Source organism: Microcaecilia unicolor, chromosome 11 (genome assembly GCF_901765095.1).
Source record: "Microcaecilia unicolor chromosome 11, aMicUni1.1, whole genome shotgun sequence".
Taxonomy (NCBI): domain Eukaryota; kingdom Metazoa; phylum Chordata; class Amphibia; order Gymnophiona; family Siphonopidae; genus Microcaecilia; species Microcaecilia unicolor.
In genome coordinates, this window is record NC_044041.1 from 168944994 (window position 1) to 168963861 (window position 18868).

The 18868-nt window shown below is 41.6% G+C and overlaps 1 protein-coding gene across 1 annotated transcript in view; it reads left to right on the top strand.

Moving 5' to 3' along the window:
• Window positions 1-18868, top strand: part of AKT2 (AKT serine/threonine kinase 2) — a 227166-nt gene that overhangs the window by 156993 nt on the left and 51305 nt on the right. Inside the window, exon 4 of the mRNA XM_030220064.1 lies at window positions 4465-4576. Coding sequence (XP_030075924.1) covers window positions 4465-4576 — 112 coding nt within the window. The remainder of the gene's footprint in view (window positions 1-4464; window positions 4577-18868) is intronic.

The window sequence follows — 18868 nt, forward strand, 5'->3', positions numbered from 1 at the left end:
TAGGAGCTTTAAGTCGCACTCCATCAGCCAAAGCCTGGCATACCACACAGAAGACAGAAGCAATCGACCGCTTATTCCACAATGTATTTTTTTGTTGGCCAGACCCAACATGATGAATTTATCAGCTGCTCAGTCACATGGCAGCAACTGTGCATGCAATTCTGGCTCAACCTTATATGAAAGAGTTTCAATGACAGCTGAAATTGTGGTAGAACCAATACAATCACAGTTTCGCAGTATGTCAATAGATTTTTTCAAAGTGAAATTTAATGGTGGAAAAAACCTATCCCACCCATTGAAAAGGAAGAGCATTCATCCACCCACACCTACATTGACAACTGACCCATAGAGCATAGGGTTTGGAGATGATGGAAAATAGACTGGGGGAAAGGTTTAGAGAGGATTTGGTTAGCAGGGGAAGAAATGGTGAGGCTAAAAGGGTAGGGAGGAGTGCAAAGCCAAAAATAAATAAGTGAAAACATACCAAAAAATCTATAGCTGTGGCCATTGCATGTGGCCCCCATAAAATGTGCTTTTTAGGTAGTCATTTGATTATAGATATTTAAAATTCTTTTTCCTGTTCCCAGATACCACCACCACCATACACAAATAAGGATCTGTTCCAATTGCTAAGTGATGACTTTGTGAAAAATTGTTTGTGTTGACTATCTTATTGTACTTTTCTCCAAGACAAGTGGGTAGGGTAGGGTTATGTGTAGGTAAACTAGGCACATGCCTAAGGCCCAAATGTTTAGGAGCATCCCTCTCAGATTCTAATTCAATGGCTGAAAAGGCAGATTTCTGCCTTGGTAAGTCACTTGCTGGCAGAAAGAATAGCATGTGTGTGTGGGGGGAGGAAGGAACCAGATCCACTATTACTTACAGAGGTCTGATTTGTTCTCTCTCCCCCCCCCCCCCCCCCCCCCCCCCCCCGTATTGTCTTCTAGTCAGCAGGAGGTGTGGTGAGTCCTCTGCTGGCTTTCCTCTTTGGTCTTAATCACACAGGGCCATGTTTATTGGAGTGTTCAAATGTATTTGAGGGACCCAGGGCACTTGTCTGCCTACAGTCCACCAAAGTGCTAATCCTGCCCTGCAAGCATTGTATCATGCCCTCATAGATGGGCTTCAAGAGCTTTCTAGAGTGGTATATCGTGCCTGCACAGGGCTACCTCTGTTTTGCTTTTTCTGCGGGCCCAGAAGCTGTTTCTACAATGTTCACAATGAAATAAAATTTTGGTAAACCCTTCAATACTCTTTCACCAGTTTGCTACCTCTTTTATCCAATTTTCCTTTTAGAAAGCCTTAGAAATTTTCTCTTGTGTTAAGTTGTCTTGATTTTGTGTATGTGTGTGCATCTGCAAGCTGCTCCAACATTGATGTATCGAGTGGCATCAGTAGATTCATTTTGAAACATTTAGTGGTTTAATTTGACTGAAGATATTTTTCACCTAATATTCCTTAAGCAGAAAAATCCCAGTGGCTTTAAGAAATGTAGATAATATGGCAGGCAATGATTTGTGCCCATTATATCTCTGGTCCAAACAGAGTAGCCCTAACTTAAGATTGTATATTTGCAACATGTTAATTTTAAATAAAATAAGTCGTGCCATCTGTCAAAATAAAACACCTAAGGGTTTTCATGGCCATCAAAAGTACAAGGAGAAGCTCTTTTTAGTTCAGCTAATCCTGTTACAAGTGTATTGGCATCAGTCCCAAAGGACCATGGACCTGCAAGAGATGCATAGTCATCAAGAAGACATTCATCCCCCAAAGTTCAGCATCAATAGAAACCACCAAGATTGATCATAATTATAGTTCTCTAAGACATCAAAAGGTTTCAGTGCTTTGTCACAAGCAATGAGGGATGTTAATGTCAAGTACCTAGAGAAATGACTATCGGCTATATCCAAAAATAAGAGATCTGCCAGTCACTATCAAAATACATGCACTAATCAACAATTCTAATATGTCTATTCCCTGAACAGGGGTCTTACTGGTCTGCTCTCAGACTCTTCTCCTTCACAGTAAAGGATTAAACCTTCAGAGAGGACCTCTCCTTAACTGATCTTGAAAAGGAAATGGCTGAGACCGTTCACTTTACATTAGAGGAGGAAGAAGAACCCAGAGTAGAATTTTTTTCTGCCCCACGTCCTCACTTTTTTTTTCCTGTTTTCTAATTCCTCTAATATTTTAAAATATTATAAAACACGCAGATACTTTCTGCTATGCAGTGCATCAATACAAAAATAAATGTTGGACATCTCATTTCTCACCCCATCCTCCCCTAGCCCCAAGGAAGATATTAATGCCTGTTCAGAACATTGTTAAGGAGAGAATATGGGAATCGCCCTCTGTGTGACCTATAAATAAGAAGGTGGATTCCATTTACAGAGTCCAGAAGACTCCTGAATTCTAGAAACGTCAGTTACCACATTGGTCAGTAGTGGTCAGATGATCTGCTTCCAAGAAGGCCCCACTCTTCAGTTCCACGTAGGAGGAGCCACTTGTATCTTTTATTATCTTAGGAGTAATGCATTTCAGAACACAGTGCTAAGCTGCAAAGCTTCTCACCAGCTGTTCATTAGTCAGGACATGCAAAACATTGTGGACATGGTAGAGAGTTTCTGAGTTTATCCTTCAAAAAAAAAAATCCAAAACAACCTTAGGTTACTAGCAGACAAGGCAAAGGTGTGTGGAAATTGCACAGTCAGGCCAACCTATGATTTTGAAATAGCATTTGCCATAAATATCAGTGCCAGCAGATTCTGAAACCGGTCCCATTTGGGTGAACTACAATGAAATCTGTTGGGTGAGGACATTTTCAGTAAGTTTAGCCAAAAAAAGCAGAGTGGATATAGGTAGTAGAGCAAGATGAGAGCTGTCCTCGCAGATCTTTTAATTTGGGGTGAACAGAAGCTGTTTTCTAGTTATTAGGGACCTGGGCTTGGTAGAGATTGGTTATCACCACATGGTGGATAAAGGGGGCAGATATGGTGACATGATGTTTGAGAATATTTGAGGGGATTGGATCATGACAGAGCTGTTGTTGGTTTCTTGGACTTCAACAGTGATGAGCACTGAAATGATGAGCATTCTTTTTTCAATTAATACCCCAGTTCAAGGTACATGTTTTTACTGCTAATTTGGCTTAGTATTGTGTCCAACATGCTAGTTATTGAAATTTGCTATATTAAGGTTTGTCAAAAACTAGCCTTAGGCCTCAGTTGATTCAAATATGGGCAGCCAGACCTTTTTTTCCTGGAAAAAAGCAGATTTGAGCATATCACCCTGATTCTTTGTGAGCTGTACTGGCTTCCACTAGAATCACATTGCAAATTTATTTTCTCATGGTTTTATTATAGGTTATTATTGTGTAATGCTGTTTCTTTGTATTGTGTTTTAATGTAGTTTGCAACTTATTATAAACTGCTCAATGCTTATTAAAGAGTGGTATATATTTGAAATGAAATGTCAGAGCCATGTGGGTGTTGGTAGCTGGTGTGAGGTCAGCCTCCACGGAGATTTGCAAAACTGTAATATGTACTGCTGTTCAATTGTTAACATTGCATTACTGTTTGGAAGAGGATTCCTGATGCAACAGTAGGTTTGGTCAAGTTTGTCCTAAGGACCCTCTTTGAGGTTTAAAATCCAATTTAATTCCCTCTATGGTCCCTTTTTATTTCCAGTTTCTCTTTTTATTTAATACTCAGTGTCTCAGGCTATAAACCATAATAACTTTTGAAACAAAAAAATCTTTTTATTAAATTTTTTTATAGTACTCATAAAAGTAATGTGACCTATTCAGACTCAATGGTCAATTATGTCATCACACAATGCCCATATAGTTTCAGTTCAAAGCAACAAACAATCATATGCTGAATTCAAAACTTATTTTATGTTGAATTGTTTTTCTGACAATCCCTTCATCCACTGCTGAAATGCTCCATCAACGCCATATGTGTTGATAGATACTATGGCAAAAAAAAAAGAAATAAAATGGCTTGTTGCCAGAAAAAAATGTTTGCTACCCATTGGCATTTTTCTATTCCCTTTTTGTAAAGGTAGCTGGGGATTTCCATCCGTAAGGATATAATATCCTGCGTATCCTCGGAGAAAGCAAAGTTGCTTATCTACAACAAGTGTTTTGCAAGGACAGCAGCATATATGTTAGTCCTTGCATCTCCAACCCAGCCTCCCCAAGGAGTTGGCTTCTTATTAAAAACTATAGATGGAACTGATATGACCCTGCACTATTACTTGAATGCAAAAACATACACAGTACACCAATCTAGAAAGCTCTTCATTCTAAAAGCATTATGTACCTTTCACCCACCCAGGGAACTGCTGGTTTGACATCATGCCTGTGAGGAATAAATAGCCTGTTCTTGGGAACTATCTATTTATGTATAAGCAACTTTCCTTTCATCAACCCTTCATCGCCACAACTTCTTCTCTCTACTATAGAATGCCAGTTAATGAAGACAGAGCGTCCGCGACCCAACACATTTGTGATACGCTGCCTGCAGTGGACGACGGTTATAGAGCGAACATTTCACGTGGACTCTCCTGAAGAAAGGTACGTCCGTAGTTTCACAGCTGCCTTCTAGAACAATGTGTATGCCAAGAGCCAGTCCTGAGATAGCTCTGTGATTTTGATTAAACATACAGTTCAGGTTTTGGAATTTTAAGATGCAACCCAGTATGTAAATCTGGTAACGATCTGAAGCAGCTTGAAGCGTAGCTTTTATGCATAGGAGCTCATTTTCAAAGCACAAAGTTTCATAGGTTGCTATATAACTTTGTAAGTCTAAGTGCTTTGAAAATATGCCTCATAGTATACTTTAAATCTTGGCTCTTGAGATACATAAATGGTATGTCTTAACTTATTGTAATTTATAATCTTTTTAATGTATCACCAGTTTTTCCAGTTAATGATACTTTTAGCCCTTATTTTAATCAATAACATTTTTATTGAGCATTATTATTGCACATAACGCCAGCTCTTACTCTGACAGCCTTTTAATTAGCTTAGGGTTTTACTTTATGTTCTGTACCACAGGTGCTACTTAAGAGACACTTGGTTGATGAATAATAGTGCTCGTATATCAGATGTACAATAAATCCATTTAATAATCCTGACTCTAGCTTGCTTGATAGAACACAAAGCAAACAGGAATGGCACTCCTAGAGCTTGCTATGAGGAATTCATTTTCTCTGAGGGATAAGCAGGATGGTATTCCATACTAATGGGTGATATCATCTGATAGTGGTGACACAGAGTTTTTCCATAGCCATCTGGAAAAACCTAGAAGGCTTTTCTAAGTGTATGTGGGACTTCACATGCAGCTTCAGTATGGGTTCCTTTGCCTTTTTTTTTTTTTTTTTACCATAATTGGCTTGAATTTGTTTTCCCCTCAAAACTACTTATCCTCTTATTTCTGAACATTTTTGTATACTTTTGCATCTGCATGGGTCCCCTTTAATTTCTTTAGGTTTGACAACACTTCTTTCTTTTTTGTAATATATCATTGTGGCCATAATATTTTTCATTTTTACTTGTGTGGTGCTGTTTGGCCTTGTTCTTAAACTTTCATTATAGAATTTTAATTCTGCCTCATCTGTTTTCCTTAGAAGGTGTTCAGCCCCCACTGCAACTTCAAGATGTTGTTTAGGAAGGTGAAGATCAATTTTTATTTGATATACTGCCTATATAAAAAAAACGAAGTGGTTTGCAATAAAATATTTTTTTAAAAAGGAGTGCGAAAACAAACAAAACCAATGAGAGACAAAACAGAAGGAAAAAATGGAAGGGAAAGGATATATTTTATATAAGGGAAAATTCTGGGGAAGAAAGAAAAATAAGGGAGGGAAGGATGTGTTACTCTGTCCGCAGAGCCCACCAAAGAACTGAAGGCTGAGGCCTAGCTTAGTAAAGAAAGGAAGGCAGCAGAAAATAGAGCCTTAAGGGAAGATTTGAATTGAATAATCAACAACTCCAGTCTAAAGTAAAATGAAAGGGAATTCCACAGGGTAGGAGCTGGAACACTAATACAGGAGTGATGGATGTTTCCCAGTGGCTCTGACAATAAATTGGAACAACCAGCAAGTGTTGATTAGAAGAGCAAAGTGTTATGCAAGGGTTATAGGGAATGAAAAGTGAGAAGGCTAACAGTGGATGTCCCGAAGATTGGATCTAGTGACACAAAACAAGGTTCTTATAGGGAATTCTGTAAAATATTATTATTAATTACATTTGTACCCCATGCTTTCCCACACATAGCAGGTTCAATGCAGCTTACGTAGTGGCTTACATTAAATATAGGAAGCTAATGTGTGTGTGTGACATAATCAGGTTTTTTTTCTGGCCATAAAGTAGTTTCATTGCTGCATTTTGTACTAACTGTAACCTGTGAATTTTGGAGTTGGGAAGACCAAGTAGCAGGGAGATGCAAACGTCAAGTTGAAGATAACTAAGAACAGGAGCAAGGTGTGGAGTGATGGAGGCTCAAGTTATTGGATGTAGTGATCTGATCTGGCATAGGATAAAGAAACTCTTCAATGATAAGAGCAGGCAAAGCAGAGGAAGACGAAGAGGAAAAAAAATCAAGAATCCAGACTTTGCGATATTTAATTTAAACTCGTGAAGCTAGTCTGCAAGCAAATCTAACTTAGAAGAAAGTACTGCAAATGTTGAAGGTGAGTAAGAATTGAGGGGGAAAAACAGCTGAATATCATCAGCATAGATGAAGAAAGTAAACCTAAGGGATCTAAGTAAGGTAGATAAAGGGACCAGAAAAACGTTGAAGAGAATGGGACAGAGGATGGCAACTTGGGAGCTCCAGAAAAGCATGGAGTGAGAGATGGATATAGCAGCTAGTTGGACAGTGAAAGAATGGTTGATAAAATAAGAGTAGACCCAGGAGGAGGGGTACACTAGAGATATTGAGGTCAGACAATCTTTGAAGAAGTATATTATGGCTAGCTAGGCTGAAGGCAGCTGATAGGTCTAAAGAGATGAAAAAAAGCCAGCCATCCCTCCCTCTTTCCTGTAGCAGTTTGACACAGTGAGTCTTACTAAAGTAATTTCAGTGGAGTGATGTGCATGGAAACTTGTCTGGCATGGATAGAAAACATTAGTCTTTTCTAGATAGATGGTGAGTTGAGCTGTCACAAATTTCTCGACAATTTTAGAGATGGGTCTAAAATTGTTAAGAGGGATAATCCAATTTGAGATTCTTGTAATGTGCGTGTATCACGGCCTGTTTTCAGAGATCAGAGACCATCTCTGTGGTGAGGCTAATGGTTACAATGGAGGTGAGGAAAGGTAACATAGTAACAGCCAGTCTGCCCAACAAGATGAACTCATAGCATATGATATGATGAAATAACACATACATTCTTGATCTGTCCTTGCTATTTTCGGGGCACAGACTGTAGAACTCTGCCCGGCATTGGTCTTATTCCCCAACTACTGGATCTGCCATCAAAGCACACCCCACCCTCCCCCCCGCCAAAAAAAAAAATCTGTATCAATCAGGGCACAGACCGTAGAAGTCTGGCCTTATTTCCCAATTACTGGAGTTCCAATCTAAGCATCACTGTTTGTTTTGATTTCATTCCTTTTCCATATAGGATTAATTTGTGTTTATCCCACACATTAATTATATTACTGTCTTTGTCTCCTCCACCACCTGCAGGAGGGCATGCCAGGTATCGACTAGCCTCTCTGTGAAAAAGTACTTTCTGGTGTTACTAAGTAGACCCCACCCCCCCCCCCCCCCCCCCACACACACACACATACAACCTCATGTCATCTAGTTCTACCTCTTTCCCGTTTTATGTGATGTAAAAGTTAGAGACTGTAACTTAGGCACCATTATCCCCTTTCTAAACTAGGGAAAGTAGCTACTACCACATGAAGATACATCCCAATTGCAGAAGGTATCTCTGATTTATTAGGAATCAGAGAGTATTAACTTTAGTACCATTTTTACCACTTCTTAGCCTTCTTTCTGTCCCTTGCATCATATCTGTGCAAAGTGTATATATGTTTTCCTATCTAGATGATTGGTTGGTTAAGACTTCATCTCAGGTAGCAGCAAGAGGGTCTGTGTGTCCCATCATCTAAGTGCTGAAGTTGCTAGTGTTCATCATAAATTACTTAAAATTAAAGCTCTGTCCTATATTTAAGTTGGAATTCATTGGGGTTCCACTAAACTTGACTCAGGCAAAAGCCTTTCTCCCTACCAGCAGGATCAGAGTTCATGACGATGGTGAAGTCCATCAGTTTGGGACATATTAAGAATGTTAGGCATGTGGCCTCAAGAGTTCATATTATCCCTTGGGGCCATCCTGATGGCTGTGTGAATGGTGCAACCATACAAGGCATAAGGGAAATGGGGACACAAAAATCACTCCCCATCCATTGTCTCCCCAGCATTGGGTGGGTGGAAGTGCTGGGGTGGGGGTGAGGGGTATGTATATGGAGGACATGTAGTACAGGTCCTGGTTATGACTCAGGATGCTCTTGCTTAACTCCCAGTGGAATCAAGCCACTGAAAATCTTTAGAAATATGTCCATTTCATGGATAAGGTCATAGAGTTTTTGCCTTGGTGGCTTATCCATGTCAGTATATTGAATGGCTTGCATTTCCAAATTCTTCTTCACCAAATTGGGATGGTGGGGGGGTCACATATGTGGGCTTCCCATTCAAGACCTCAGGTCCAACCAGATTAAATGCTGTCTCATAAATTACAGTGTTCAGAACTGCCAAGTAAAGCCTTTCGGAGATCTTGTAAGTTTCAAAATAGATCTTGTTGGTATAGATAATTGGAGGCATTTAGGACTTGGAAGCCAGAGCAGTTCCTGCAGAATTAGTCTCTGGTCTTGCTTTGGTTAACATTCTTGCTACTATATTCTGGAAAAGCCTGACATTTCATTATGTTCAGGAATAAGCTGTGGTAAAACGAATTACAGAAGTCAATACTCTTTGTGAAGAGATTAGTTAATGTTGGCCAAATGTCTCTTGGGATACATATGGGTGAAATCAACTTATTTAGTATTAAGTGTATCGATGTAGGGTTAACTGAGGGGGTGTAGGGCTCCATTGACAGCTTGGTGTCAATTTGGTGTCAAATAGATTCCCGTGCTGTGAGCCACGTCCTTAGGTTTAGGTTCCATATCCATGATCAATGGAAAAACTGTAAGCACTCTTATCCAAAGCAGCTCTGATTTGGATGAATTTATTTTTATCATGTGAGATTTGAGTCTGTTACCAACACCCAGCAAACAGGAGTTCAGTCTGGCAATTGCTGAAGTCTGGTTCTCATCCATATTAACGAACAATTAGATATCATTTGCATATCACTTAATTTAATTTCAGTATTTATAATCCACCTTTGCAATCAAAATTCAAAAAGACAAAAGTACAAAACTGTAAAAAAATAAACTTTTAAATAGCAAAATCATAAAATTTACAATACATAAAATCAGATTAAATTTTTTTTAATCCAATATAAAACTAAACCACCCACCAGCTATCCTTCAGATTTCAACCTTCCAATCATTTATCTAAGCACATTAAAAAAAAACACATTTTCAAAACACATGACATCCAATTATTTATTAAATATGGATGACAGCATAACTCTGGATTACCTTGGTCAAAGGGGACATAAAGAGTACTTGGGATATTATTGATCCCTGAGACATTCTGCATGTGAGATATATAAACCCTGAGCAGAAATTTCCGCATTTCATGCAATACATCCTATCTTCAAGAAAATATTCATGGTAGTTAAAGTATGGTTCCTTCTGTTTGTGGTTTTTAGCTGTTGAAGTGATTATCCATGAGCTAACATATTGAATATAGAGGGCGAGTTTAAGAAGACAAGGAGAGTATTCATTCCCATATGTGCCTGCATTTGGATGTCATCTACCAATGATGATAATTGCTAACACTTCCCTGGCCTGAATGGAATGCAGTCCATGACTGGAGACTCCTGCTTCATCTAAATACTGCTCAGTTTGGAAATGCATTACTTTCTCAACTGGTTTTCCCAAAACTGGGAAAATAGACAGGTTTGTAGTAATCTAGGCTGGTGGTAGTAGCCTTATTTTTAAGTGGCTAGGAAATCTGCAAATACTTCCTAACCAAGGGGATTCTGTATGTATTGAAGTCACTAACAAGAAGCTCTTTAACAATAATTCTGAGATAAAATTGACTAGCAGTATTGATGGGAGGTAAATCCATTTCTCTTCATCCTTTAGTTGTCAGGCCCTTGCGGGGCTTGCTTCAGTTGAAGCCTTATATCAAACCTTCTGTGTCATGGGACCTCATGTTTCTTACCTAGTTGATAAAATAGCCTTTTGAGCCCTGGCTTTCTGCGAGTTGAAATGCTGGACCTTGAAGGTCATAATTTTGATGTCTGTGGTAAGCAGTGTCAGTATTATAGGGGAACTTTAACCAGTCAGTTGTGCCAGCATACTTTCATAGCCCATAAGTTACAAGCGCTGTGAACTGACTCCTGACTTTATTTTGCACATCTGTTTGGCTAATTCAAACATAATCCTACTGGGTGATATTAACCTCCACTTAGATCACACTAATTCGCCGGATACTATTCAATTCTTAGACTTTCTTCGTCTTTGGGACCTAAACTGCCCTAATATTGGCCCATCTCACTATAAAGGGCACTCGTTGGATCGTCTCTCCTTTAAATTTTCAGATGATACCAACTTTCTCCTGCATGACATTAGATGGTTTGAAACTTCCTGGTCTGACCACTACAAATTACATTTCACCTTACGTTGGCAAACCTTGGGTCTCTCCCAGCCTCACAAGATTCACATGTACTATTCTAGAGGTATCATTGACCCCCGTCTATTCTGGAAGTCTTTTTATAGTAGTGACAGGGAGTTGCAAACAAACTCACCCCGCTACCTCACTGAATGGGAAGATAAATGCAAGGCCGTGCTAGATTCTATTGCGCCATTACATCTCAAAACTTCCTATATCCGCAACTCAACACCATGGTTCTCCGCTGATCTTAAAACCTTAAAAACAGAGACTAGAAGACTTGAAAGATCTTGGTGTAAACGGAAAACAGATCTAGCGTTAGGAGCTTGGAAAAACTGTCGCCGCAAATATAAGTACGCCGTCAGGCAAGCAAAATGTACATACTTTTCAACTAAGTTACAGTCTGCAGGCCAGGACATAAAAAAGGTTTATCGGGGGGGCGTGTCAAGATGGCACCGAGAGCGGAGGCTTGGTAAGCAGCTCCAGCCTAGCCTCAGAAATTTTTCCTTTTTTCCTTATTGAAAATGCCTCACTCGAAACGGAAAGGGGTCGTCCGGAAAGTTCCCACACCTACCGGCACAGGTTTGGAACGCTTATTCCCTGCTCTCTCTCGTGGAATTAGCGGGTTGGAGTCCATTGCGGGAGGAGCCGGTGAAGCGGCTACCTCGCTGGAAACGGAAACATCTCTACCCCCCCCCCCCCCCCCCCGCCGGACTCTATGATTCCTCCGTGCCCTGCGCACACAGTTAGTCGAGAGGGAAACCCATCGCAAGCCAGAAAGGCTGACGTTGGAGGACCTTGTGGGGCATCCGACCCTGTGGAACTAACAGCTGCAGCGGGGAAAGAACCGGAGGTCAGCCTAGGTCAGATATGGCTGAAATTGCTGGATATAGACAAAACCTTGCAGCAGTCTTCTAAGGAGGTAAAAACTTTGAATATCACTGTACAAGAATTGAAGGACTCCATAGAAGTTGTAAAACAAGATTTTTCCTCTAAGATAGAGACTTTACAGAAAGAGATGATTCAAACTACTGAATTTAAAATGGCTGCAATAAAAGATAATATGGAACTAAGAAGAAAATTAGAGCAAATGGAGAACTTTAATAGAAGACTAAACCTTCGTCTACTTAATTTTCCAAAATTAGTAGGGATTCCCCCATTAGAAATATTTACAAGATTCTTAAGAGAAAATTTAAATTTTCCACATGAGGCAATCCCGCCATTAAATAAAATATATTATATACCTAATACAATTAAAAAAGTAGAAGGAGAGAAATCAATGGACTTAAATAACATTACAGCCATTTTGGAACAATCTTTAGAAGAGGCAACCGAAAGAGCAACCTTGATTGTTTCTTTTGTCTTCCAGCAAGATTTGAACTCAGTAATGAGACTTTATTTCAAAACTACAAATCGTATATTTGGAGGACAAAAAATCTGGATTTATCCAGATGTAACAAAGACTACCCAACAAAAAAGAAAATTGTTTCTTTCTATGAGGTCTAAAACAATAGAAATAGGAGGTTCCTTCCTTCTTGCATATCCATGTAAATGTTTTGTAAGGTTAAGTCAAACAAAATATGTGTTTTTTAATCCTGATCAGCTTAAATCTTTCCTAGACTCAAAACAACGATAGAGACTTTGAAGGAGTAAAACGAGAATGTACGCGGCATCAATTTCTTATTTAGAGATTAATGTAATCTTCACAAATTCCTACCCCCCTCCTTTTATTGAGGTCTAATGAAGCTGAATGATATGTTACTATTGAGGAAAGTACATTCCTGTATATTTAATTTGTTTCTAAAGCTGTATTTCACTTAACAGTTTTTGTATGTCTGTTTAAGTTGCAAAAATTCAATAAACAAATTAAAAAAAAAAAAAAGGTTTATCATCTTCTAAGCTCCTTCCTTGATACCCGAAAGTTAGAAGTCTCTAGTGACGATCATCCATCTGTCGCCCAACTTGCCACTTACTTCAAAGAGAAAATCTTAGGCTTGTGGTCAACATCTGTTAGTAGTGTTTCTGAGGTGGATGACTTCTTAGAATCCTTGGCCATATCTGTGGATTTCTGCCTGGCTGGTCGTACATGGACCAACTTCAGTCCCCTATTACTTGATAGCGTATCCAATGCTTTACAAAAGTTCTCCAACAAGTACTGTAGATTGGATGTTTGTCCAACCCATCTTTTAAAAGTGGCCCCGAAATGCTTTGTTGAAGATCTGACTCGCTACCTAAACCATATGTTAAGCTCTGGAACTTCCCCCCAGAACATGGTAATATTCTTCTCACACCCATACCAAAGAACCTTAAGATTAAATCTGATGTTATCTCAAATTACTGCCCAGTGGCTTCTATACCATTGGTAATCAAGTTATTGGAGAGTATGGTTAACGCTCAGCTCAGTGAATTCCTGACTAACTTTGATATCCTACACCACTCGCAGTCAGGTTTCCGTGCTCAGTACAGCACACTGACGGTTCTAGTCACCCTCTTATCAGATTTCAAACGAGAGCTATCCATCGGACAGAAGGTACTACTGCTTCAATTCGACATGTCAAGCGCCTTCGATATGGTGGACCATGACCTACTACTTCATCTACTAGACTCATTCGGAATAGGAGGGTCTGTTTTACACTGGTTCAAGGGCTTCTTGACCACAAGAACTTACCAGATCACAGTGAATTCCGCCACTTCTGCTCCATGGAATGCCTCTTGCGGGGTACCCCAAGGTTCACCCCTTTCTCCAACTTTATTTAATATCATGTTGATGCCACTAGCCTCAGCTCTAGCAAACTTAGACCTAAATCCATACATCTATGCCTACGATATTACCATTTACATCCCCTTTCATACCACCATATCCGAAATTGCTAATCTCATTGAAGCTAGCTTCTCCGCTGTTGAACACTGTGCTCAGGTGTTTCGGTTTAAACTAAACAAGAAAAAACTCAATGTCTCATACTCTCGTCCACCCATAACCAAATAACTGAGACAACGCTTCCCATTAAGGATTATGTTCTTCCAATTTCCAACAGTCTGCGGCTTTTAGGAGTGAATCTGGATATGTACCTACAGTTAGACAATCATGTACATTTGGTCTCCAAAAGAATGTTTAATGCTATGTGGAAGCTCCAGCGCATAAGATATTTCCTTACCAGAGAGCTGTTCCGTACCCTTGTGCATTGGTTAGTCTTATCCCATCTAGATTATTGCAGCGGGATTTATGCGGGCTGCAAGGTCTCTTTATTGAAAAAGTTCCAGACAGTCCAGAACACTGCCACGAGACTGATTCTGGGAAAACAACAATTTGCACATGTGGAGCCTCTGCGCTACAACCTACATTGGCTGCCTGTAAAGGAATGTATTATTTTTAATATCTGCTCCTTAACCCACAAACTCATCTATGGTGTTGCTCCAGACTATATGCTCAACTTGATAGATCTTCCACCAAAGAATGCCACGCCTGCAGTACGGTCTTATCTCCAACTACACTTCCCAAACTGCAAGGGCATCAAATATAAGATGGTTTTCACCTCTTTATTTCCGCTACTGGTGTCCTAAATACTGGAATGCTCTTCCGCAGCACCTCAAAACGCAAGCGGACCACATCCTCTTTAAAAAAAATTGCTGAAAACTTACTTCTTTTTTAAAACGTACTCCCCTAGCTACTCTGCTGCTTGATTCTCCCTTCACGATCCCCCACCCTGCTTAGTTCCCCATTGTTAGCTACTGCCCTCCTTGTCTATTCTTTGTCAACCTTACAATATTTTCTTAAATTGTAAATTTGTAAATTTTCCTAATTTTCTGTAAGCCACATTGTGCCTGCATGTGGGTAAATGTGGGATACAAATGAACCATAAATAAATAAAAGCAAACAAATCCTGCATACCAGGGTTCTCAAATCTATCCAGGGGGACAACCACCAGACAGTCACGTTTTCAGGATATCCTTAATGATTACACATGAGACTTCCAGTATATGCAAATCTCTCTTCTGTGTATTCAATAGGGGTATCCTGACTGGCTGGTGGTCCCCTGGGGACAGGTTTGAGAACTGCTGCTGTGCAGGATTACAGATGAGGAAGTGCATCATATATGGAAATGATGAAAGCCCATAGAAAGTCCACCCAATTTTCTGCTTGTTTTTGTTACTAGTAAGTCTGTGACTTCTTTGGACAATCTCTAATTAGATAACAAATTGCTTCTGTCTTTATTACTCTAGGCAGGTTTGAAAATGACTATACTGCATTGGTGATCTATCTTAGATTGGCCTTCATTTAAGTGGTTTGTAAAGCTGCAGTATAGACTTATGTCCACACATTCACATTTTTTGAGGTACAGATCTTGTTGTGACAATAGATTTGGTCAATTTGTGTTCTCCAGGGTCATTTTGAAGTATTAACTCCATCCTCTTTAGGGCACATTTTTACTATTTCAGGCTACTTATGTCCACACTTTCACCCCATACCTCAACTTTACAAATGGTACCTCAGCAAATAAAGTACCATGATTAGATACTGAGTAAACACAATTAGAGAGAAATGATTTAAACCAAGGCATGAATAGAGAGAATAATTTAAACCAAGGCACTGAAGAGTAGACTCTATTGTCATGTTCTCTACCAAGGGTCAACAGTTGAGGGAGTTGGTGAGCTGACCCCCTATCTATTTGACTGTGGAGAGGATCCCCAGAGCATAATTGCCTCCTCTCCCCCCCCCCCCCCCCCCCCCCCCCAGCTTTCCTGTACATCTGAAAGGACTGACTTCTGCTAGTAAATTTCAGCTTCTGAGAGGACAAACCTTTGCTTGGGCGATACTTCCACACTTCCCAGAATGTTGGCCTACTTTGACTAGAATGCTGCTGTCCTCAGGACCTATCCTCTGAAAGCCTCTGGAGCTTGGAGTCTCTCCCCCCACCCCTGGTCCTATACCAGCATCTCCAGATTTTTTCCAAAAGGAGTTTCCTTCAAAAATATAACCTACAAAGTGGTCCTTGGTAGCACTCACCACCCAATATCAGAACCATAAGAGCTTTTAGCCAACACAGCCACAGCCGTGCTGCTTGCAGAGGTCCTTGTGAGGTCATAAAGGGGCATCCACCATCCTATATAATAATTCTAACCACCAACGTTCTAATGTGTCTGCCTGTGTCCATGGCGCCTTCGGAGTTGCTGAGCTAGGCTCCGTAGCCAGGCTGATGTCACTCACAGCTGATTCCCAGGCAGCTGAGCTAGGCTCCGTAGCCAGGCTGACATCACTCACAGCTGATTCCCAGGCAGCTGAGCTAGGCTCTGTAGCTAGGCTGACGTCACTCACAGCTGATTCCCAGGCAGGGGGAGGAGTAAGGAAACATGCGGAGCAAGTGGCAAGGAGTGGCGCATCAAACAACGCCCCTCCTCTCCCCTGCCCCCCTCCAGCCACCCATGTCCTGCAACCCTCCTTTCTCCCTGCCCCCCCTTCAGCCACCCATGTCCAACAACCCTGCTCGCTCACTACCCATCCTTCATTCACCCAGGTTGTGTAACCAATTCTTCAGGGCAGGCAGGAAAGATACCCGGTCCTGCCTGCCCACTGCTGGTGCTGACGCTCCCCTCGCTGCTGGATCACTGTTTAAAATGGCCACCGATACTTACAAGGGCGGCCTCCAAGACTTCAGCAGAAGTCTCGTGAGTCCACCATTGGAAGTCTTGGCGGCCATTTTGAACAGCGATCCGGTAGTGGGGGAGCGTCAGCGCCAGCAGCGGGCAGGCAGGACCGGGGATCTTTCCTGCCTGCCCCGAAGAATTGGTTACACAACCTGGGTAGATGAAGGAGGGGCAGGTGAGCGAGCAGGGTCGTTGGACATGGGTGGCTGGAAGGGGGGCCTTAGACCATAAAGGGAGGGGGAGGGGGCACACACTCACTCACTCTCTGTCTCTCATATACACTCTCTCTGACACACTCTCCATCTCTCACACACACTCTCTATCAAACATACACTCCAAGGAAAACCTTGCTAGCGCCGGTTTCATTTCTGACAGAAACGGGCCTTTTTTTACTAGTATATGCTATATTGTGTTCCAGTCCAGTGGCCTCCTTTGCCTTGAGCATGCCTTCCTCTTCTAGACCTGAGGAAACATGCTGGACTCAGTGCAAACAAGTCCTAGACTTATAGCTACTTCAGATGGCTGCATACAGTACCAAGGCTGCTACTTCAAATGTGTGCTTCAACAAGGACTCATTTGTCTGTTCTTGGTAACCTTAAAAGCCGCACCCCTTCCAAAGGGATGGTGATAGTCTTTGTTGCTGTGACCAGAGCATCAATCTTTGGTACTTTAACTTCTTAACAGCATTAATAGGTGCAGCTTCTCCATAGTCCTGCTTACTTGTAGGCATGCCTCTGCAGTAGCCCACTGTACAATAATTAGGGCCTGCATTGCCTGATGCACTGGATGGAACTTTGAATGTTTATGCAGGCCCTCCAAAATAATGACCCTGAACTTTCATGTCCTCCAGTCTCTTAAACAATATTAAGGACAGCTAGTGCCTATGAAATCATGAGTGCCACCACTGAAAGGTTGTCATCATCATCATCATCCACCAGTAATAACCACCTGTCCTCCAGATCTGGGTTCCCAGAGGCTGATTTCAATCCTCCAGGCTGACTATCCCAGAGCACATGCTGCTCACTGCTAGGACTCCTGAGCCAGGCATCCTGATTCTCTGGGTCCCAAACCCCCAGGAGACTGAAGATACAATCCTCAGAACTACTTAGCAGAGGGGGGTCACGAGACACTTGTTTCGAGTAGTAGACCTTGTGCATTAGCAAAATAAACTCCAGGGAGAAGATCTGTTCCCTGAGGTACTTTAGGAGCACTTATGAGCTGCTTAGACTCCCAAAAAGCTTCCTCCAGAGCCAGAGTGGGGGTTTCTAGGAAACTGATGGCAAGCAGCTACAAGTGACCAAGATTGCCACTTATTCCTGTGCTGGAGCTTCCCTCCAGAGCCTCTCTCTCTGGGCCACCCTACTGCTGGAGTCTGGGGAGTTTCTTGCATCTACTTCTAGCTAAGATTGCCTCTCTGCTGCCTGCCCACAATGACTTTTCTGAGCCACTTCAGCAGAAATTGCAAGAGCCAGCTCCCAGTTGGCAGTTCCCACAGATGTAGCAGCAGAGAGGTAGCCTTGGGTGACTTGCAGGCCCCCAAACAAGCGGCACTTCTGGCATAGAAACACTAAACCCACCTATACCTTGCCACTGCCACTCCTTGCAAGCAGCTGATCAATCCCAGGCTGTGGTGACTTCTCACTTGGCTGGCACTTCCACACCTCTCCACAGTGTAGCCCTCTTGGCTTGCTGCCTGTTCCAGTCCTCTTTTTTTTTTTTTTTCTTTTCAAATATGGCCATAAACTTTACTAAAATAATCTTGGTCCTGTGCACCTAGAGGGGAGGGGGAGGGAGAGAGGACAAAATACCTATCTATCTCGAGGGAGAAGAACCCAGGCTCCTCTGTGTATTTACCCCATACCAGAAAGCAGCCCAAGGATGAGAGGCACTCTACTCAGCCTGCACTCTCATCAGGACCACAAGCTGTCAAACCAGTTTCCAAGCCTCATACCCGGATCCATCAGCTGCACAGCTAGCTCATCTACCATGTGCTGGAGAAAAGAATATTGAGAAGTTTCTGGCTGCATGGTGCCCTATATTGATTAGTCCTCACAAATTTCTGTTCTCTGTCTCCATCTACTGGCAGAGGGGTAAACTATATGCCTGGAAAGAGAATTTAGCAGGTAAAACCAAAATTTTCCTTAGCATTTGTTCTCTCTTCCCCCCCCCTCCCCCCCCCCCCCCCCCCCCCCCCCCCCCCCCCCCCCCCCACCACACACACACACACATTTTTATTGGTAGATAATCCTTAGCTAGGAAATCCTGCTTTTGTGGCTGATTATTTATTTTTACTTGACCCTTTTAGAAAATCAAGTTCCTCACATATAATGGTTATTCTCTATGGACTGCAGATTAATCAGGTGCACATACCCTCTTGTCTGCTATTATAGAGTTGGCTCCTCAGCTAAGCTTGTACATAAGAGAGA